General features: G+C 37.5%; 1 protein-coding gene across 2 annotated transcripts in view; it reads left to right on the top strand.

Annotated features, from left to right (window-relative positions):
* Nucleotides 1-22,335, top strand: part of ZNF883 (zinc finger protein 883) — a 56,724-nt gene extending 34,389 nt beyond the window's left edge. For both annotated transcript variants that reach the window (XM_055350431.2, XM_063696665.1), the window contains 4 exons: nt 6,593-6,767; nt 7,690-7,776; nt 16,800-16,879; nt 19,741-22,335. In XM_055350431.2, the coding sequence (XP_055206406.2) occupies nt 20,620-21,759 (1,140 nt within the window). In that variant the 5' untranslated portion in view covers nt 6,593-6,767; nt 7,690-7,776; nt 16,800-16,879; nt 19,741-20,619 and the 3' untranslated portion in view covers nt 21,760-22,335. The remainder of the gene's footprint in view (nt 1-6,592; nt 6,768-7,689; nt 7,777-16,799; nt 16,880-19,740) is intronic.
* The last annotated feature ends 2,007 nt before the right edge of the window (nt 22,336-24,342 follow it).

Genomic DNA, 24,342 nt, shown 5'->3' with positions numbered 1-24,342 from the left:
TAAAATATTAAAAAATAAAATTTAACAATCCAATTACAACAGCATGTTAGATGATAAAATACTTAGGAGTAAATTAATGAAGATAAGCTCTGAAAACTATAAAACATTGCTGAGAGAAATTTTTTAACTTTTATTTTAAGTTCAGGGGTACATGTGCAGGCTTGTTATATAGGTAAACTCATGTCATCAAGGTTTGTTGTACAGATCATTTCATCACCCAGATATTAAGCCTAGTATCCATAAGTTATTTTTCTTGATCCTCTCCCTCCTCCCACCCTCCACTCTGCAGTAGGCCCCAATATGTGTTGTTTCCCTCTATGTGTTCATGTGTTCTGATTATTTAGTTTCCACTTAAAGGTGAGAACATGCAATGTTTGTTTTTTTGGTTTCTGCATTAGTTTGCCAAGGATGATAGCCTCCAGCTCCATCAGTGTTCCTGCAAAGGACATGACCTAATTCTTTTTCATGGCTGCATAGTTTTTCATGGCATATATGTACCACATTTTCTTTATCCAGTCTACTGTTGATGGGCACTTAGGTTGATTCCATGTCTTTTGCTATTATAGCGCTGAAATGAACATACGCATGCGTCTTTATGATAGAACAATTTCTTATCTTTTCTTTTCTTTTCTTTTTGAGGCAGAGTTTTGCTCTTGTTGCCCAGTCTGGAATGCAATGGTGTGATCTCGGCTCACTGCAACCTCCACCTCCCAGGTTCCTACCTCAGCCTCCTGAGAAGCTGGGATTACAGGCATGCACTCTGGCGACTAGGTTCATTGTCACTGAGCAGTAATATTTTGAAAGGAATCTTTCTCTGAGCAACAGTTCTCAACAATGGGCTTAACATATTCAGTAAACCATGCTATAAACCAGTGTCATCCTGGCTTTCTTGCTTCGTTTGTAGAGCACAGAGTATATTTAGCAAAATTCTTAAGGGCCCTAGGATTTTTAGAATGCTAAATGAGCATCGGCTTCAACTTAAAGTTACCAGCTACATTAACCTGTAACAAGAGAGTAAGCCTGTCCTTTGTAGCTTTAAAACCAGGCATTGACTTCTCTCTAGCTAAGAAAGTCCTAGACGGCATCTTCTTCCAGTATAAGGTTATTTCATCCACACTGAAAATCTATAGTTCGGTGTAGCGACCTCCTTCAATCATCTTAGCTAGATCTCCTGGATAACTTTCTGTAGCTTCCAAATCAGCATTTGCTTCTTCATCTTGCACATTTATGTTATAGAGAACACTGCTTTCTTTAAACCTCATGAACTAATCTCCACTAGCTTCCAAATTTTCTTCTGCAGCTTCCTCACCTCTCTCAGGCTTCATAGACTTGAAGAGAGATAGAGCCTAGCTCTGGATTAGACTTTAGCATAAGGGGATGTTGTGAATTGTTTAATCTTCTATGTAGACTGCTAAAACTTCCTCTATATCAGCAATAAGCCTTTTTTTTTTTTTATCATTTTTGTGTTCACTGGAGGAGCGCCTTTAATTTCCTTCAAGAGCTTTTCCTTTGCATTCACAACTTGACTAATGGCTTGGCACAAGAGGCCTAGCTTTTGGCTGATCTTGGCTTTTTATATACCTTCCTCTCCAAGCTTTATCATTTCTAGCTTTTAAAAAAATTGTTGGCCAGGCACTGTGGCTTACGCCTGTAATCCCAGCACTTTGGGAGGCCGAGGTGGGCAGATCACGAGGTCAGGAGACTGAAACCATCCTGGCTAACATAGTAAAACCCCGTCTCTACTAAAAATACAAAAAAAGAAAAAAAAAATTAGCCAGGCATGGTGGCGGTCGCCTGTAGTCCCAGCTACTTGGGAGGCTGAGGCAGGAGAATGGTGTGAACCTGGGAGGCGGAGCTTGCAGTGAGTCAAGATCGTGCCACTGCACTCCAGCCTGGGCAATAGAGTGAGACTCCGTCTCAAAAAAAAAATTGTTAACAATTTTTGTAGACAGGATATTACTATGTTGCTTAGGGTGGTCTCAAACTCCTGGACTCAAGTGACCCTCCTGCCTCTGACTCCCAAAGTGCTGGGATTATAGGCATGAGCTACCACACCTGGCTTAGCTTTTGATTTAAAGTGAGAGATGTGTGACTTTTCCTTTCACTTAAACACTTACAGGCCATTATAGAGTTATTAATTGGCCTAATTAATCAATATTGTTTTATCTCAGGGAATAGAAAGGCCCAAGGAGAGAAAAAGAGATGGCAGAATGGCCAGCAGGTGAAGCAGTCAGAACACACACAACATTGATTAGATTGGCTGTCTTATATGTGCATGGTCTGTGGCACTCCAAAACAATCACAATAATAACATCCATAATTGCTGACCAGAGATCACCATAACAGATATAATAATAATGAAGAACTTTGAAATATTGTGAGAATTACCCAAATGTGACACAGAGACATCAAGCAAGCACATACTGTTGGAATAACGGTACCGATAGCCTTGCTCAGTGCAGGTTGCCACAAACCTTCAATTTGTAAAAATGCATTATCTGCTAAGTGTAATAAAGTGAAGCACTACGTAAATAAGGTATGCCCATATATAGAAAACTTTAAGAAGTCTACAAAAAATTCTTAGAATTAACAAGCTAATTCTTTACTGAATTTGCAGGATATAAAAAAACTTGCAGGATACAAAATCGACATGTAAAAATCAGTTATGTTTCTATACACTAATAATAATCTATTCAAAAAGGAAATTAAGAAAACAATTCCATTTACAATAGCATCAAAAAGAATAAAATACTTAGAATAAACTTATCAAAGGAAATAAAAGACATAGACATGGAAAACTACACAACATTGGGAAATTTTGAAAGACACATAAATGGAAAGACATCCTATATTTGTGAATTGGAAGAATTACTATTGTTAAAACATCTGTCTTAGTCTATTTGTGCTGCTATAACAGAATACAATAGACTTGGTCATTTATAATGAACAGATATTTGTTGTCTCACAGTTCTGGAAAATGGAAAGTCCAATATCCAAGTTTCAGCATCTAGATAGGCCCTTTTTGCTATATCATTACATGATGGAAGGCATCGCATGACAGAAGGGCAAAGAGAGAAGAGCAAAGCGGAGGCAAATGCACTTTTTTTTTTTTTTAAAGTATAGTTAGGCTATTTCATTTTATTATACTTTCAGTTCTAGGATACATGTGCACAACGTGCAGATTTGTTACATATGTATACATGTGCCATGTTGGTGTGCTGCACCCATTAACTCGTCATTTACATTAGGTATATCTCCTAATGCTATCCCTCCCCGCCCCACCCCATGACAGGCCCCAGTGTGTGATGTTCCCCTTCCTGTGTCCAAGTGTTCTCATTGTTCGATTCCCACCTATGAGTGAGAACATGCGGTGTTTGGTTTTTTGTCCTTGCGATAGTTTGCTGAGAATGATGGTTTCCAGCTTCATCCATGTCCCTACAAAGGACATGAACTCATCATTTTTTATGGCTGCATAGTATTCCATGGTGTATATGTGCCACATTTTCTTAATCCAGTCTATCATTGTTGGACATTTGGGTTGGTTCCAAGTCTTTGCTATTGTGAATAGTGCCACAATAAACATACGTGGCAAACGCACTTTCTTGATAGATAAAGGCATTAGTCCATTCATGAGGGCACAGCTCTCACAACCTAACCACCTCTTTAAAGTCCCACCTGTCAATACTGTCACAATGGCAATTAAATTTCAACATGAGTTTTGAAGAGGACAAAGATTCAAAGCATAGCAATGTCCATACTTCCAGTAGTGCCCTATAGATACAGTGCAATCACTAGTAAAATCCCAACGGCATTTTTTTTTTTACAGAAAAAATCCTGAAATTCATTTGGAACCACAAAAGACTCAAATAACCAAGGAAAATTTGAGCCAGACTAACAAAGCTGGAAATATCTACTCCCTAATTTCAAAATATATTATAAAGCTACATTAATCAAAACAGTGGATGACTAGCATAAAAACAGACGTCTAGACTAATGGAACAGAATAGAGAGCTCAGAAATAAACCCACAATGATGAAAAGATAGTCTCTTCAATAAATAGTGTTGGAAAAATTGGATAGCCACATGAATGAAACTGGACTCTTATGTTATACTACATGCAAACATTAACTCAAAATGGATTAAAGACTTAAACATAAAACCTGAAGCAATAAAACGTTTAGACAAAAACATAGGGGAAAATATTCTAGACATTGTGCTGGCCAATGATTTATTGGATATGACACCAAAGTGGGATTATACCAAGTGGGATTACATCAAACTAAAAACCTCCTGCACTGGCCGGGTGTAGTGGCTCACGCCTGTAATCCCAGCACTTTGAAAGGCTGAGGCGGGTGGATCACGAGGTCAGGAGTTTGAGACCAGCTTGACCAACATGGTGAAACCCCATCTCTACTAAAAATACAAAAATTAGCCGGGCGTGGTGGCGTGTACCTGCAAACCCAGCTACTCAGGTGGCTGAGGCAGGAGAATCGCTTCAAACCAGGAGGTGGATGTTGCAGTGAGCTGAGATCATCACGCCACTGCACTCCAGCCTGGGCGACAGAGCGAGACTCCATCAAAAAACCAAAAACAAACAAACAAACAAAAAAAACCAAAACCCTCCTGCGCAGCAAGAAACAACAAAATAAAAAGATAAAAAAGCAACCAACAGAATTTATTTTTTGGAGAAAATATTTTCAGACCATATATCTGATAAGAGGTTAATATCCAGAGAGTTAATATCTGCCTGACAAAGGAATTCCTACACATCAATGGCAAAAAACAAATAACCCAATTAAAATTGGGTGAAGCATCTGCATAGTCATTTTTCCAAAGAAGACATACAAATAGCCAACAGGTATATGAACAAGTGCTCAGTATCACTAGTAATTAGGGAAATGCAAATCAAAACCACAATGAGATATCACCATACTTCTGTTAAAATAGCTATTATAAAAATAAATACATAACAGATGATGTAGAGGAAACAAACCCTGTGTACTATTAGTAGGAATGTAAATTGGTCCAGCCACTATGGAAATCAATATAAATGTACCTCTAAATATAGAATTACCCTTTGATCCAGCAATCTCACTTTTGGGTATATATCCGGAGGAATGGAAATCTGGATCTCAAAGAGATGTCTGCACTTCCACGTTTATTGCAGCAGTATTCACAATAGCCAAGATATGGAAACAACCTAAATATCTATTGGTGGACAAGTAAAGAAAATGTGGTATATACATATAATGGAATATTATTCAGCCTTATTAATAATGAAATCCTGTCATTTATGACACCATGGATGAAACTGGAGGATATTATGCTAAGTGAAAGAAGTTAGGCACAGAAAGACAAATATTGCATGATCTCACTTATATGTGGAATCAAAAATAGGGAAATACATAGAAACAGAAAGTAAAATGGTGAAGGGGCTGGTGAGGGAGAAATGGGCAGGTTTTGGTCAAAGAGTACAAAGTTTCAGTATTTATTTATACAAAATAAATAAGATCTGGATGTCTTCTTACCATAAAGAGCCTATGATTCACAATAGTGTATTATATACTTAAAAATAAGTAAAGAGGGTAGATCTCACATTAAGTGTTCTTACCACAAAAGGTGGGGGAAGACCAAAGGGGTGGAAACTTTTGGAAGTGATAGATGAATTTATGGGATTGATGGCATGATGGCTTGATGGTTTCACAGGTATATATACTTATCTCCAAACACATCAAGTTGTGTATATTAACTGTGTACAGTTATATCAATCATAGCTCAATAAACCAATTTTTTAAAGTATGTATAGTTTTATACTTGAGAATATCTAATTATACAGAATTTGTATATATATGCATAGAAATTACATATTTAAATATATAATAGGAAGTATCTTGGAGTGAACTTTTATCGGACTAATTTTCTTCTTTTTCCTTACCTCTATTCTCTGTTATCTACAATCTATCTATCTATCTATCTATATTCGTTTGTTTAGGAAAAAAGTTAGATATACATATTCCCTCTTCATTATATTCGTTTTTTGGACGTTTTTGTCAAGAACAGATGTGGAGGAGTGAACAGATTACTCTACAAGGATGTTCATCAGTATACTATTTTTGGTAGCACTGAAGGGATCACAACCTAAGTTCCTAACAGAAACAAAAAAGCTGGAAAAAAATTTACCCCAAAAGTATGACCTCATTCTTGGATGGAATCTCTCTGGTGCTTGCTCGCTGTCTCTCTCTCTGCCCCCTGCCTCTGCCCGCCCCCACCCTCTCCGCCACCGTCCCCTCAACACACACTCATAACAAAGAAGCTAGCTATGAATCAGAGATTTACTTTTAGAATGCTAAAAAATATTAATCACTGCGTTAATAAATATTTCTGCAATGAATCCATCTGGGTAGTTTGGTTTTTTATCTGTTGAATAAACAGTTATTTATAAATCATCTATTAATGTAGTGAATAGGTATTACTTTTGTGTCTGGGGTGTTGTTAACGCAAACTTTGCATCTCTTTGGATTTACAGTTGTTTATAGCAAAAGAAAACATCTTTTTCTTTTTTCTTCTTTTCATGTAAACAACGATGGAAAAGACGCACGTTCGCAACTCGCAAAGCATTAGAAAGACACCGGTGAAAGACGCAGCTCAAGAGGGCGCTTTGCAGAAGATGCTGGGAAATGTAGTTCCTGGCGGCCGCGTGCGCAGGCGTACTTCCTGGCTTGGGAACCACATCGCCCGACCGTGCTCTTTATTTTTCCGTGGAGCAGGTGAGCTTTTTCTTTCCCGACCCTTGCACTCGTGTGGGAGGTGGGGAGAGAGGTCCGCTTCAAACACAACCATTCGGGCGGGTCGGGAGAGGCCTGAGAATGCATTGGCCGGGCCCGGGGGCGGAGGAAAGGCGATTAGGTCAGGCTGGGTATTTGATTCACGTTGCAGTGGAGGGGTGGTGGTTACCTGGGCCAGCATTCCGCTTCGGGGTGAGGAGGAGGCAAAGCCCTGTCTGCTCATCCCAGCCTTAACAGTCAGGGGCTTGGGTTCTCTTCTGGGTTGGAGGGTCATGAGAACAGAGCTCAGAGCTTTTGGGCCTTGCTTTGACTGTGATGGGGAGCAGTTTATCTGGGGAGGGGCAACCACCCCAGACCTTGGTGATAGGTAGACCTGGGAATTGCAAGAAAACCGTGATATAGGTATTTAGTGCCAACTAGAATTTAGGTTTCCCGACATCCAGTTCTTGCTCTTTCCTCAGAAACTCACCTCCTCTCTAGAGATAGCTTGTTTCGTTTTACTGGTAAATTTCTGAAGTCTCTTCTATAAAGAACTGTGGAATTGATTCCCTACACTCTGCGGGCGACGAAGAGCAATTGTTTGTTCTTTGAGATGGCATTTGTGAATGCACTTCGAAAAATTGTATATGCTTTACAAGTATTATTGTTAACAAAGAGGGAGCTGGTGTACTCGGTGCCACCCATCATGGGAGGATAAAGTTAGCCCTGTTTCTGGTTTGTCAGATTGGACCAGTGACCAGAGATAGGAATATAAGTGGCCTTTCACTTTGTACTCTGCAGGGAAAGAATCTGTTCCTAGATTCATTCTGACATTTTTACAGAGGGTGTGGGTTATATCCAGGTAGTCAGACAGGCTTCCCATTAAAGACAATCCTGATTTCTCAGGGCCCCTTTCCTTTTTCAGCTCTGCTTTCTCAGGTCTCTACTTACTTATATAAGATGGCATCAAGAAGAAGGACCTGACCACTGGCCCCTGACTACATGGTCTTTGGTGAGCAAAACTTTTCAAGGCATTTGTACCTTAAGCTGGGTTTAATTTCTAAAGTTCCATCTTGCAGTGTGGAAAAATCATATGCAATTAAATGTCCCTTGATAATCTCTTTTATTGCTCATTATTTGCTTTCAATTTTTTTTTTTTTTTTTTTTTTTTGAGGCAAGGTCTTGCCCAGTTGCCCAGGCTGGAGGGCAGTGCACGATCTTGGCTCACTGCAACCTCTGCCTCCTGGGTTCAAGCAATTCTCCTGCCTCAGCCTCCTGAGTAGCTAGGATTACAGGCGTGCACCACCACGCCCAGCTAATTTTTGTATTTTTAGTAGAGATGGGGTTTCACCATGTTGGGCATCCTGGTCTCAAACTCCTGACCTCGTGATCTGCCCACCTCAGCCTCCCAAAGTGCTGGGATTACAGGTGTGAGCCACCGCACCCGGCCTAATTTTTCTTTATAACTGACAAATAAAAATTGTATATATTCATCATATGTAACATGTTGTTTTGAAATATGTATACATAGTAGAATGGCTAAATCAAGCTAATGAACGTGCATCACCTCACGTACTTTTCATTTTTTGTGGTGAGAGCACTTAAACTGCTCTCATAGCAATTTTCAAGAATACATTGTTATGAACAATAGTTCATAACGTGTATGCACATGTAATGTGTATACAACCATGCAATAATATACATGTATAAATGTACCCCAATTATGTTCTTTAAACATTAAAGTAACTCAGCATAGCAAGATGCTCACGAGAGGGCTGTGAGAAGTGAGACTGAGGAAACAGGAGATTCTCCCATCTCACTCTTACCTTTAGATAACATACTTTCTTGAGCCTGTTGGGCAGATTTGTACAAATAAAATATACATGTGTGTCTGTAATGCAGCTCTGCTGTATTTTTTATTTCCTGAAATATCACCTCTGTCCAGAGGGAGGGAAAATTTTCTTTCTTTCACTCACTGAATAAATATTCATTGAGCACCTACTTTTTGCCAGCTAATGTGCTAAGCATTGGGATATAACAGTGAATAACACAAAGTTCCTGCCTATGTGGAACTGACAGTCTTGGATGGGCACACAGACAATAATGTAAACACAGATGTTCCTCAACTGAGCATGAGGTTACATTCCAGTAAATGTGTAAGTTGAAAATATTAATTCAAAAATGTACTAATTCACCTAACCTACTGAACATCATTCATAGTGATTAGGAAACTATACCAGAGTAATGGGGCTAGGGAAGGCATAGGACAGCTGTTATTTAATATAGGGGAGTGAGAGAAGGCTTCACTGGTAGATGACATTATAGAAAATGAGAATATGGGCCGGGCGCGATGGCTCATGCCTGTAATCCCAGCACTTTGGGAGGCTGAGGCAGGCAGATCACGAGGTCAAGAGATTGAGACCATCCTGTCCAACATGGTGAAACCCTGTCTCTACTAAAAATACAAAAATTAGCTGGGCGTGGCGGCACACGCCTGTAGTCCCAGCTACTCAGGAGGCTGAGGCAGAAGAATTGCTTGAACCTGGGAGGCGGAGATTGCATTGGGCCGAGATCACGCCACTGCATTCCAGCCTGGGCTACAGAGCAAGACTCTGTCTCCAACAAAAAAAAAAAAAAAAAAAAAAAGGAATATGAGCCTTGTAGATACTTGGGGAGGGGAGGGGGATTAGGGAGATTAAGTTCCTCAGCAGAAGCAACAGCAAATGCAAAGCCTCAAGGTGCAGATGTGCTTAACCTTTGTGGGAGCATCAGGAAGGCCACGTGGCCAGAGAGGGGTGAGTGATAGCAGCACAGTAGGAGTTGAGATGAGAGAGGTAATGCGTGCAGACCACACAGCACACAGGCTAGTATGGCCACAGCCAGTTTGGCTCTTATGCTGAATGAGAAGAGAAAACGTAGGAGGTGATGGTGTTCGGTGTCATTGTTTATTCAGCTCTATTGAGATTTACATATAATTTACCAATTTTCATGGGAGGATTTTGAATAGAGAAGTGACATAACTTGACTTAGTTTAAAGGAACAATTTTGGATGCTCTGTTGAGAATAGAGTATAGGGTACCAAGGTCAGACATGGATACTGGCTAGGAAGCTAAAGCAATCATCCAGGTGAAAGATGGATTTTTCTATTTCCTTCATTGTCTGACTTTTTAAGCCAACCAACACTTCATCCACCCCAAACTTCCAATTCCTCTCCCCATCTCCACTCTCATGCTTCCTATTTCACTAAGAGAACTAGAAAAGAACTTCCAAATGCTCTCACCACCACATCCCCTAACCTTCCAGGAAGTATTCCCATTATACTCCATAGTAACAGGAAGGAACCTGTCTTCCCTCCTGTTACTATGGAGAAATGGCCTGGACTCTAATTTATGGCCAACTCCTCTACCAGTGCACTAGATCCCACTTTCTCTCACCCGGGACAGTGCCTGGGACAATCACTGGGCAAAATTCCTGATAGTTTTGTCATTTATATATATTTTGCTTATTTAGCTATATAGACATAATTTTTCAGAAAAATAGAAAAATTCAAATAAAATGCTGGATTTTTAAATCATAAATGATCTAATATCCATCAACACTTAATTTACTGTGAGAGAAATCCACAGATACATAATGTTTCTATCATTCCTGAGTTGAAAGGAACTTCTGTTAAAAGAGTTCAACTGTAATTCCATTGGATCAAAACTATTCATAAATCCATAGGATTTCCTTCCTTTTCATAAATATTTCTTCCTGTTACTCTATGCACCATTCCCTCCCAAACCCTTGTCTCATTTTCAGTTTCATTACTTAGAATGTTAAAAAAGGACATCTTAGCCAATTCTCAAAGCCCTGGTATCTGTATTTTCTATTTGAGTTTAGGCCATTCACATGTGTCTTGATTTCACTTCAGTTTTGTACATTTTCTTGTGTCATTAGTAAATTAAAGAGAATATGCTTTATAGGCAGTAATTTGCATGTGTAAACATGAGGCTTTCAACTTAAAATGTTTACACTTAACTACCTGATTAAAAACTAATACATTCTTATGATAATCATTAAAATTTTAATTTATGAAGAATTTATGTCTTTAGAAAGACTCAGGGTGATTTGAATGGCTCATTGCCCTTTCAGGAAAATCTTTGTACAAAATTCTGACCCGGTGATGCAGAAAAATTTTTCCCTCTATGAATTTGACTAATAATTTGAAATTTTTCTCCTTTTCATTCTTTTCAGAAATAGTGTTTGGACCATTTTTAAATGGAGAGAAATAATGCTGAAGTCGAGAATAGGGGAGAGACTATAGTCCTAGCTCTGCCAGTGGTTAATTGGGTGACCTTAGGCAAGTCAGTTCATTACCGTTGGCTTGAGATGTGTCCTGAGCAAACTGAAGAAATTTGCCTTAATGTTTCCTGAACCTCTTTCTAACTCAAATGCACTGACATTATGACATCATTTGTGAGGTTTAGACAGCAAGAAGCTCTAGCATCTGGCACTTGTTTTTATTTTCTGTCTTTACTGTTCTAACAACATCAGAGTCAGCCTTGAAAGAGAAAGGAACTCACAGTTGGATGGCCTGAGGGATGTGGCAAAGATTAGGATACTCACAGCTAATTTTGCCTGGCTGATTACAGGGATCATTATGAGTTGAGAACATAGTAACCACAGGGTTTTTTAATAACAACTGTCAGGTCACCAGTGTACTAAGAAGTAGGTAAGACAGGGTCTACAGTCATATTTTGGGGAGTTAGTCATGAGTTCTATCTGGCTACTGTGACCCAGAAACCTCACAGATTCAGCAATACTAGCAGAAGTGTAGTTTAGAATTCTGACAGGCAGGCTGCTGAAACTAAACTGATGAAAGAATAAATAGCTTGCAGAACATTAATCGTCACGTGTTCATTAAAACATCTACCCTGTCAGGGGTACCCTACTAAGTACATGGAGATTTTTTTCTTTTGAGACGGAGTCTTGCTCTGTTGCCCAGGCTGGAGTGCAGTGGCATGATCTCAGCTCACTGCAACCTCTGCCTCCCAGTTTCAAGCGATTCTCCTGCCTCAGCCTCCTGAGTAGCTAGGACTACAGACACGAACCACCACGCCCGGCTAATTTTTGTATTTTTAGTAGAGACAGGGTTTCACCATATTGCACAGGCTGGTGTTGAACTCCTGACCTCGTGATCTGCCTGCCTCAGCTTCCCAAAATGCTGGGATTACAGGCATGAGCCACTGTGCCCAGCCAAGATTTTTTTTTTTTTTTAAATGACCATAGTCTTTGCTCAGAAAGATAAAATCTAGCTACAAGAAGCATTAACCTTACTTTGCAGTTAGAAGGTATTCAATAAATTTTGATTTGAAAAATATAGTTAGTAATGGCTTAGCTGTAGAAGAAGAGAGACAGATTAGATGGTATTTTGGGAACCCAAATCCTATCAAATTCTGAAGTTTATATGGCAATAAGGTAATTTGGACAGATTCATGGACTGTTGATACAGGAAAAACACTAATGACTTGAATCCTACTTCTTTAAGATAGCAGGTTTAACTAGAAGCATGTTACAGATATATCACAAGGTGAACTCCAAAACTGAGGCTTAGCCTGGGAGGCCAAGTGGGGTCTTGGCTTTGTGCAGGAAAGAATTCCAGAGCAAGCCGACAGAGTAAAGTGTAAGCAAGTTTATTAAAAAGTAAAATAAAAGGGTGGCTACTCCATAGGCAGAGCAGGGCCACCCCATATGTATAGTAGCATGGGGAGCAGGGGTTGTTAGCTGGCTATTTTATGATTATATGCTAAACAAGGGGTCGATTACTCGTGAGTTTTCTGGGAAGAGGGGGTGCTCCTGGAACTGGGGGTTTCCCTGTCCAAACCATACAGGGTAACTTTGGGCATTGCCATGGCAATTGTAAACTGTCATGGCTCTGGTGGGCATGTTTTTTAGCATGCTAATATATTATAATTAGTGTATAATGAGCAGGGAAGGTCGCTTTTGTTGTCATCTTGATTCTAGCTGGTTTAGGCTGTTTTTTTTTTTTAATTTTTCATGCTTGAACTTTTAGAGAAATAAGCTGGTTTCTTTACTGTATGCCTCTTATTGGCAGGATCTTGTTACCTGTTTACTTTCTCCTGTCTTACCAGTGGTGTCATATGACTCATTGTCTTGTAAACTAGTCCTGCTGAATTCCTATCTCAGATACAAAGACTACAGAATTGGGAATCAAGAGAAGTCTATTCATGCACTCATTCAAGTAATATTTACTGGATGCATAGTGAATACCAGGTTCTGTGGGTGGCACTGAGGACAGAAGAGTAACTGTCAGGACAGAAAAGGACTGTCCTGTTCTCAAGAAGCTAATAGTCTAGGAAGGCAGACAGACATTGGAAGTAGAATATTGACGTACAATGAATGTAATGATGTAGTGAGAGGAAAAGTACAAGGTTCTGTGAGTTCATTTTTGCAGGTAATATAACTATTATTAACAATGTTTATGACTCAAAGGTAATTTGTCATGAACCTGGTCTGATTGTAATGTGACTTTATAATAAGTAAATACAAATAAATAAACCTTTTCCACTAAGAGTATATGAGAGCAGCCATTTTCCCAATACTTAAAACAGTACTGAATACTGCCTGTTTTTAACATTTTTGCCAATCTGATGAATGAAAATTGATATCTTAATTTGTATTTCTGGGATTAGAATTGAGCTTGAAAATCTTTTTGTATATTGATCATTTGTATTTCTTTTGTGAATTTCCTATTCATATCTTTTGCCCAGATTTGTATTGCATTATACATTTTTCCTATTTGATTTGTAGAAACTATATATAATACAGAAAATGGTCCTTTTTGCTTTATTAGTTGCAAATATTTACTCCCAATATGTCTTTTGTCTTTTAGTTGATTGCCTTCTATGTTTGTATAGTCAAATCTGTGAATCTTTTTCTATATAGCCTCTAGATTTTATATTTTATTAAGGATTTCCCCATTGCAAGATTATAAAAAATATTCTTGCAATAGTTTTCCTGGCTCTTTTATAGTTCTAGTTTTATGTTTAAGTTTTTAATTCACCTATAATTATTTTTCATAAGGCAGCAGCTTTGAATTTATTTTTTCCCTAAGTGGATAAACCAGTTGTCCTAAGATTATTTATTAAATTTTTATCCTTCCTCAAATAATTTGAAATGCTACCTTTATCATATATTAAATCGCCACAAAATAAAGGGCCTATTTCTAGACTCAGTTTTATTATTCTTTCAGTCTATCCCTGTGCCACTACCACCCTGTTTTAAAATTAATGTAGCTATAGAATATGTTTGGATATCTAGTATGGGCAAATCCCCACCCTCAATCCTTGTCTTTTTTCATGTATTATATGGGTGTTTTAGACAGTTTGGGCTACTGTAACAGAATACTGTAGACTGGGTGGCTTAAACAACAAACATTTCTTTCTCGTAGTTCTGGAGTCTGGAAATCCAAAATCAGAGTGCCATCATTGTCAGGTTCTTGTTGAAAGCCCTCTTCCTGGTTTACAGATGGCCATCTTATTGTTTCCTCACATGGCAAAGAGAAAGATCACTTCTCTCATGTTTCCTCTTATAAGGGCACTAATCCCGTTGGTGAGGCCTCCATCATCATGACCTAATTACCTCCCAAAGGCCTTACCTAATACTGTCACCTCAGGGGTTAAAATTTCAACATATGAATTTTGAGAGGACACAAACATTTAGTTCTTAGCTAAAGTTTAGTCAGTTAAGTTGGAGTATGCATTTGTCTCCTAGCACTGCCCTAGCAATGTGCCACAAATTGGGTAACTTAAAACAATATAAATTTATTATCTCACAGTTCTGAGGCTAGAATTCCAAAATCAAGCTGTCAGCAAGGTCATCCTGCCTCTGAAACCTGTAGGAAAATCATTCTTTGCTTCTTCCTAGCTTCAGGTGGTTCAGGAAATCTTTGGTATTCCTCAGCTTGCAGCTGCGTAACTCTGTTCTCTGCTCTTTCATCACATGACTTTCTGTGTGTGTGTCTGTGGGTCTTCCCGTGACCGTCTTCTTAAAAGGGCACCAGCCATACTGGATTAGGAGCCCACCCCATTCCAGTGTGAACTCACCTTAACTAATTACATCTGCAGTGATCCTGTTTCCAAATAAGGTCACATTCTGAGGTACTGAGGTTAGGATTACAACATACCTTTTTTGGAGGGACACAATTCAACCCACAACAGGGGAGAATTGACATCTTTACAATATTAAGTCTTCTCATCCAGAAACATGGCTTTTCAGTTGATTCTCTTGAACTGCTGAGGAGTCAGCAGTCTTATTGTTTCTGCTTTGAAGTTACTCTGCCCTTTTGTTATATTACTTTTAAGATTGTTCTCCTTTTCTGTGATTTTCGGGAGTTTGACTATTCTATTCCTGGGTGTAGCTTTCTTTGTATTTAGCTTGCTTATGGTTTGAGGGCAGTGGAATCTGTGTCATTGGTTGGGAAAAATCTATCCTTATTCCCTTAAATATAGCATCATTTCCATTTTTTTTTTTTTTTTGAGACTCCACTTATATGTTAGACCGCTTAAGTCACATAAGCCCCTATACTCATTTTTAAGAGATAAGCTTTTATTGAATATCCGATATATGAAAAGGACTACATAAACTGCATCATCAGGAAGTAAAACATAAAACAAGGTGTATTAGTCCATTCTCATGCTGCTAATAAAAACATAGCCAAGACTGGGTAATTTATAAAGGAAAGAGGTTTAATGGACTCACAGTTCAGCAAGCTGGGAAGGCCTCATAATCATGGCAGAAGACAAAGGAAGAGCAAAGGGACTTCTTACATGGTGGTGGGCAAGAGAGAGCTTATGCAGGCAGAGGAACTCCCATTTATAAAACCATCAGATCTCATAAGAGTTATTCACTACCATGAGAACAGTATGGGGGAAACTGCGCCCATGATTCAGTTATCTCCACCTGGCCCAATCCTTGACGTGTGGGGACAATTCCAGGTGAGATTTGGGTGGGGACACAGCAAAATCATATCACAAGGTGTCTTAGTTTGTGCTGCTATAGCAAAATACCTGAGACAGGGCAATTTATAAAGAACAGAAATTTATTTATCACAGTTCTGGAGGCTTGAAGTTCAAGATCATGGTGCCAACAGGTTTGTTGTCTAGTGAAGGCTCAGTCTATGCTTCAGGATAGTGCCTTGTTGCAGTGAACACTGCATGGAAGGGAACAAACCCACTCCCCCTCAAGCCTTTTTATAAGGTCCTTAATCCCTTCCATGAAGGCTTTACACTCATGACTTAATCGCCTCCCGAAGGCCTCCACCTCTTAATATTATCGCATTGGCAATTAAGTTTCAACCTGTGGCTTTTGGGAGATTCATTTAGAATATAGCACATGGCTAAATGATGATTAAAAGAAAAACAAGCTGTAAGAAAATAGTTGAAATAAATAGGAGATTTACTTAAAAATAAGGTATCTTTTGCTTTTATTAATAAACTTATTTTAGAATAGTTTTAGATTTGCATAAAATTTACAAATATATTACAGAGAGTTCCCACATCCCCATAGCCAGTTTTCCCTACTGTCAACATCTTATGTTAGTTTGGTACATTTGTCACAGTTAGCCAAGGTTGGTACATTATTATTAACTGTAGTATTTCATTAAAATTTTTTTAGTATTTATGTAGTGTCATTTTTCTCCTCTCTGATCTCATTCAAGATACCATGTTACATTTAGTTATATTTTCTCCTTAGGCTTCTATTGGCTGCAATATTTTCTTAGCTTTTTAAATTACCATTATTGTTTTAGGTGTCTTTATAGGGAAACTTCCGTATTGCTTCTGTATATCCTAAACAAGTAGTAGACATCAAATAATAAACTTTTGGCCACTCTTGAACCTAGAACTCTGAATCCTTTTCGAACAACTTAATAGTCCTCCACTTTGTCATTTTTAATTGTTAGCTTTACTGTTTCTTTCGTAAATGTCTGCAGGACTGATCCTTTAATGAGCAGGTACTTGTTTGATGTTTTAGGAACCCGTGGCATTGGAAGATGTCAGAGACATGGCACATGGATGTGATCTTCAAAAACTGTTACAGCCTCATCTCATTGGGTGAGTACAGTTTCTCCAATGCCAAAATATGTAGGATGATGAGATTTACAGGTGTTCATCTGAGACTGAGCTTTGAGTTTAGGGACCAGAGACAAGATATTTCTGTACTAAACAGATGATAGTCCTTTTCTTTAAAACTTTGTAAATAGATAGTCTTACTTTGTTACCTTAGAAGTATCAACATTTCTCTATCGCAGAATTCCTGAAGACTACTTAGGACATAACTCTAGGATCCATCGATATTATCTTCCAACTAAGAACCATATAAATAGATAACAAAGGAAAAATGGAGAAATGTCACAAAATATCAGCCAGGAAAGAATCAGATAACTAAAACAACCAAGAAGACAGGAATCCTTGTAAATAAGAGTCCATTTATCCATTATGGTGGTGCTATTAACAATAGTGGTACTAGGAGATAGCTTTTGAAATGGTGGTTAGGGTCCTCTATGCAGAGCCCCTCGTCTGTATTTTAAAAACCTGCATTCATCTAGTAGAAGCAACAGCAACTTCATTTCTATATACCTTTATCTATCTTCTCACATATCTCTTGATCTCAGAGGAAGATTGGCCCCTTCCATTGTTAATCTTTCCATTCTATACATCAGATTCCATTATTTTCTACTTGTTTTAGGGCCTGATTTAATGACTGTTTTATGATTCATTCTCTCCCGTTCACCAGCTCCTTTCCTTCTACTTTCAGACATTAAAAAGGTTTTCTTGCTTTTAAAATAACATGTTGCCTAAAAATTTTTTATCTGCCTTTCAAAATTATTCTGTCATTACCAAATATTTCAGACTTGTAGCTAATATCCTAAGTTCCTATTCTCTTTTAATCTTTGGAGTTAGATTCTTGTCTTCTGCTAAAATTATTTTGAAGAGATTCTTGAATTCTTTCTTTATAGCAACCTGTTCTTAGTCCTTTCTGTGTTCAGACTTTCTGCTGTGTTTGGTATTTTGTTTTACCTTGTGTGACATCACCAGATTCTTTTCCATTCTAATCTCTTTCCAAATGCTTTTTTGTTAACTTCACTTGCTCCCTAACGTAAATGCATGTGCCTTTATGGTTTATTTTTTACTTGTTTATTTTTATCTCAAAAAATTAGTGCATTCTGATATCCTCAAATAGTCCTTCCGTGTTAACTGTCTTATATATTTTTTCAACTTAAGTGTTTCACTTATATTCTATCCCCATATATTCCCCTGCTTAGAGTTTATCTCCATTAGAATGTCCTACTTCACTTTAAAACACTTTAACCTCAATATGGTGAAAGCAAAATCACCAACTTTCCCTGGGTAGCCTCTCTTTCTTTATCATTAGTACCACTATTCTTCCAGCCTCCTTGGCTAGAAAACATTGTATCTTTATGAATCTTGTTTTGTAAAAATTCCCTATAATCTATTTCAGCATTTTTTGTTTCTTCTTTTTTATGTCTCATCTACACTTACACCAAGTTCTTACTAGTATTCTCCCAATCCAGGCTCATATCTTTCATATTATGCTTTCTTACTAAGTTTGACCATTGTTCTTTTATTCATTTTAGACAGAATTAAAAAGCTTTTAATCTGAAACATCACATCTAAGATATATTTATCCTGTTAATGTTCTGAAAGAAAACTTCAGTTTTCCTGTCTCCTGCTAGATGACATTGAATTTCTCTGTATAAAGTGTGAGAGTTTTTTATTATCTGATCCCATTTCACTTTTCTGGTTTTTTGCCTCTGGTTTCCAAAAACATACATACATTTGAATTAGTTTCATTGTCTTTTATTCACAACATTTATTTTACTGAATCTTTACCCTTGATTTTATTATGCACTTTGTCTCAAAGCTACCATTTCTTTTATCACACCTATTGTGATATCATACAAAACATATCTGGTCTTTGTTTCCAATTCTTGTCACAGAGCTTTGAAAGCCCTCCAAATTTCCTGAGTGATAGGAATATCTTTTGTTGCTCATAATACACCTTTTTAAAAAATCGTACTTGAGTTTATATGGATGAGGTGAAATAGGGTAGGGCCCCTAGATAGCCTCAATAGTGGATCTGATCACTAAAAAGACCAAGCAACTAGAGGGTTATAACTTTCAACTCCACCCACTAACCTCTGGGAAGGAAGGTATGGGGATGGAGATTAAGCTCTATACAAATTCTGAAATAGTGATATTTGATGAGCTTCTAGATTGGTCTACACATCAAGGTGCTGGAAGTGTAGCATGCCCAGAGATGATGTGGAAGCTCTATACCCCTTTCCCTTCTGCCCACCTTGCCCTGTGCATCTCTTCCTGAATGGCTTTTCCTGAATTGTATCCTTTATAATAAACTGGTAAATGTAAGTAAAGTGTTTTCCTGAGTTCTGTGAGCCATTCTAGCAAATTATTGAACCAGAGAAGGAGGGGTTATAGGAACCCTCAACTTGTAGCCAGTTGGTCAGAAGTATGGGAGGACCAGCTTGTGATTATCATCTGAAGTGGAGGCAGTCTTGTGGGACTGAGCCCTTTAACTTGAGGGATATGATGCTTACTCCAGGTAGGTAGTGTTGGAATTAGAGTAAATTGTAGGATATCTAGTTGGTGTCCAGAGAGTTGGAGAATTGGTCAGAATGGAAAAAACCCCACACATTTGCACACAGAAGTGTGTTAAGTATGAATTATAGAGAAGAATAGGCTGTGGCTATACAATTTGTCAGAAATGTTGTGAGTAGAGAAACAGTGTTTTCCAGACATATATATTGTTCCATTTCACCTTTAAACTTCCCTATTAATCAGCACTTATATTGAAAAACTTTACATTTTATCATAGCACTATTTTATTTTCTGTAACTGATGAATGAGCCTTGTTTTCTGCCTTTGTATTTCAGAGGAAAGAGATAATATCTTCTACTTAATCCTGGATACTATATCCAAAGTCAGAGCATCCACTCCAAAGCAGAGAATTTCTGAAAAACAAAATAATGTCATCACATGATGTTAGAATTTTTTTTCAAATGATGGTTCCTAATACTTCACATTAGAAGAACTCGAATTTGATGACCAGTTTGAGAAACACCAGTATATCCAGATTACAAGAAAAAGTGAGTCCAAAGGATGATCATGAATATAACAACTTTGAGGAAACATTTAATCAAAGACCAAAGCTTTTTAAACAACTGAGAGTTTTTATAAGAAAAAGACCTCGTACAGTAGTCCCCACTTATTCATGGGGGATACATTTCAAGACCCACAGAGAATGCCTGAAATCACTGATGTACCAAACCCTAACCAGGTTCTTAGGATGAGCTACTAAATGACAAATGGGTGGGTAGTACATAGAGTGTAGATACACCGGACAAAGAAATGATTCACAGCCCAGGCAGGACAGAGCAGATCACACAAGATTTCATCACAGTACTCAGAAAACCACACCATTTAAAAGTTATGAATTGTTTATTTCTGGAATTTTCCATATAATATTTTTGACCACAGTTGCCCATGGATAACTGAAACCATGGAAAGTGGAACCGTGGATAAGGCAGGACTACTGTACCTATGACATCAATGGTAGGAACCTGAAGCATAATTCTGCTGTAGTGGATTTTTTCAAAAGAAACTCATGAATGAAAAATAATTTATTAGATATAAGAAAGGATGCATTTGTATCTCAAACTTTACTTATTCTGGAAATAAATGAAAAGCCAACACCTATTACATACCCACAAAAATGAAAAAATAAATAAATGTAAAGCCATAGTTCAGTACTGATGGAATCTGAGAAAATTTATATGACAGCGAACCCATATCTCTGTACTGAATGTGGGAAAGGCTACACTTGTATTGCATCCCTGACCCAGCATCAGAAAACACATATTGGAGAGAAACCTTATGAATGTAAAATATGTGGTAAGTCCTTTACCCGGAACACTAATCTTATTCAACATCAAAGAATACATACTGGAGAGAAACCTTATGAATGTAATGAATGTGGGAAAGCTTTTAGTCAGAGCACTAATCTTATTCAGCATCAAAGAGTCCATACTGGGGAGAAACCTTATGAGTGTAATGAATGTGAAAAAACCTTTAGTCATAGGTCATCCCTTAGAAATCATGAGAGAATCCATACTGGAGAAAAACCCTATCCTTGTAATGAATGTGGGAAAGCTTTCAGCCATATCTCTGCCCTTACTCAACATCATAGAATTCATACTGGAAAGAAACCGTATGAATGTACTGAATGTGGAAAAACCTTCAGCCGCAGCACACACCTAATTGAACATCAGGGAATTCATTCTGAGGAAAAATCCTACCAGTGTAAGGAATGTCGGAAAGTTTTTTGCCACAGTACATCACTAATCCGACATCAGAGAACCCACACAGGAGAGAAACCATATGAATGTAATGAATGTGGGAAAGCTTTCAGCCATACCCCAGCCTTCATTCAACATCAAAGAATTCATACTGGAGAAAAACCCTATGAGTGTAATGCATGTGGAAAGGCCTTCAATCGGAGTGCACATCTTACTGAACACCAGAGAACTCATACTGGAGAGAAACCTTATGTTTGTAAAGAATGTGGAAAAACCTTCAGTCGAAGTACACACCTTACTGAACATCTAAAAATTCATTCTGGTGTGAAACCCTATCGATGTAATGAATGTCAGAAACTGTTTTGCTTTAGAACCTCACTAATTCGACATCAGAGGACGCATACAGGAGAGAAACCCTACCAGTGTAATGAATGTGGGAAATTCTTCAGCTTAAGCTCAGCTCTAACGAAACATAAGCGAATACATACAAGGGAAAGACCCTATCAATGTACTAAGTGTGGTGATGTCTTTTGTCATAGTACATCCTTAATTCGACATCAGAAAACTCATTTCAGAAAGGAAACCTTAGCAGAGTAATGAGTGTGGGAAAGCCTGCAGTCAGTCGTAGGTTATTGTTTACACCTGAGCACTCACAGTTCAAGCAACCCTAGGATTGTTATGTGAGGAAAATCTTAGGCAAAACACTCATTTACTTAATATGCTATTTGTACTGAGAAGAAGGACTATGCTTATAATCTAAAAAAGGTGTTATTGAAAGAGAAAGTTATAATGGAAGTGTTCATCCAAAACTGAGGTTTGTTTTTTAAAAACATTTAGAAAGTTATTTTCAGAGATAATTTATTAAAATGTATATATTTGCTTATAAAAAAACCTTTTGAATTACACAGAAATCTTAGTAAGATAAGGAAAATTGTTCACTCTGTATATAATCCCTTTTTTGTTTATTAAGTCCTATGTTATATTTCAGCATTCAAGAAACACTTTTATAGAGGGTTTGAAAATAAAATTGACAGATTTCATTAATAGCCATAGACAAATAATGTTTTCTTCCACAAAGATACTATGCATTATTTTCTAAGATTTATGTAATATTTTTAATGGACTACATATATGGTTACAAAGAAAATTGCAATAAATTCTCAGAGGGAAATATTCAGGCCCTCCCTAATTTTTTTTCAGTGCAATGCAATAAAAATATAAATGAAAACAACTAAAAGTAGCACTCCAACATGATTTAGAAATTTAAAATAAATTTCTAAGTAATTTTGGAGTTAAAGAATAAATCTGTACAGGAAAAAAACGTGATTATTAGAAGACAATAAAACTAGAACAAAAATTATACATTGAATTCAGAAAGGAAAAAGAATAATATAAATCCAAAGAAAAGAAAGTAAATGCTTTAATAAAGATAAAACCACACCTCAATGAAATAGTTACAAAAGGTAGATTTCATAAGGCAATAGACAAACTTCTAGCAAGTAGGAATGATGGGAAAAGGACAAAAAATCCAAGAGTAAGAAAATGATTATAAATATATATGGAAGGAAACTTAAATACTCGAAGTCAATCATTAAGAAATCTAGCAGTTTAGTAAAATCAGTACTAAGGGTTATTTTAGAACTTCTAGACTATTTCAAAAATAGAAATCTACATTAATAAACAAAAACCTATCTTAATAGATGCTGTAAAAATCATTTAATAAAATTCTATATACATTGGTGACTTTTTTTAAAGTTAGAAAGAAAATTCCTTATATTGTATATTGATGATGAGCATGTATTAGTGTGTGTTCTCCAGAGAGAGAAGAAAGAGAGAAGGAAGAGAAGGAATGGAGAGAGAGAGGAAAGTAGGAAAGAGAGAGAGAGAAAGGAAGGAAGGGAGGAAAGGGAGAGAAAGGCAGGGAGGAAGGAAGAGAGAGGGAAAGAAGGAAGGAAGAGAGAAAGGAAGGAAGGAGATGTGCATGGACATTAATGGATGATAAGAAGCCCAAGATCTGCAGTCAGCAAGCTGGAGACTCAGGAGAGCCGATGGTAAAGTTCTAGTCTTGAGTTTGCAGGCCTGAGTCTTCTGAAGGGCAGGAAAACTGAAGGTGTAAGTTCCAGTCTGAGTCTGCAGGCAGGCAGAAGACCAGTGTCCCAGTTTGAAGACAGGCAGGGAGAGAAGTCTCTTACTCAGCCTTTTATTCTATTTGGGCCTACAATGGATTGGATGAGGTCTACAGCCACATTGAATAGGGAAATCTGCTTTACTTAGTCTACTGGTTCAAATGTTAACCTCTTCTTTGAAACACATTCAAAGACACCTAGAAAAAATGTTTATTCAAATATCTGAGCACCACATATTTGGACCATCAAGTTGACACATAAAATTAACCATCATGGGCTGTTTACTATAAACCTACAAGAAAAACCATGAATAACCCAAAGCATTCTTACCGAGACAGGAATGAGATAAATGATGTTTGATGCCACCATTATTAGTCAATATTATGCTAAAGATCCCAGGTAATCCAATTAGAGAAAAAAGATAGCAATAATTTAAAGGAAGAGAAAAACTGTCATAATTTGAAATACATTCAGTATTAGAAAATCCAATTAGAACTACTAAAATGATATATGTATAAAACAATATACTAATAAAAAAGTAGGAGAAATAGAAAAGGTAGTAGAAAGAAGTGACATTTACAATTTTGACAATCTAAAAATACCAGGAATTTAAAAAATCCAAGATGTGATTAGGGAATAAACCTTTTCTTAAAAATATAGAATATTATAATAAATGAAAAGAACTGATTGGGAAAAATTGGAAAAATAATGTAAAGATGCCAGTTTGTATTTAATTTATCTTTGATTTGTAAATTTAATTGAATCAATATAAATGGAATTTTTAAAATGACATCTCTATTAAGATATAATTCACAAGAAACAGCTGCAGAGGCTCCCACTGAGAAGAATGAAAACAGCGAGTGAATCCTGCACTGGTGACTGAGGTATCCAGGTTCTCCTACTGGGACTTACTAGGCAATTGGCATGACCCATGGAGAGTGAGGAAAAGCACGGAGAGTGAGGAAAAGCAGGGTGGTGTGACAGCCCACCTGGAAGCCACACAAGGCAAAGGGAGCTACCACCTGCAGCCAAGGGAGGCAGTGAGTGATTGTGC

Source organism: Gorilla gorilla, chromosome 13 (assembly GCF_029281585.2).
Source record: "Gorilla gorilla gorilla isolate KB3781 chromosome 13, NHGRI_mGorGor1-v2.1_pri, whole genome shotgun sequence".
Lineage (NCBI taxonomy): Eukaryota > Metazoa > Chordata > Mammalia > Primates > Hominidae > Gorilla > Gorilla gorilla.
The sequence above is the reverse complement of the archived record's forward strand: the minus strand, read 5'-3'. Positions and strand labels throughout refer to the sequence as shown.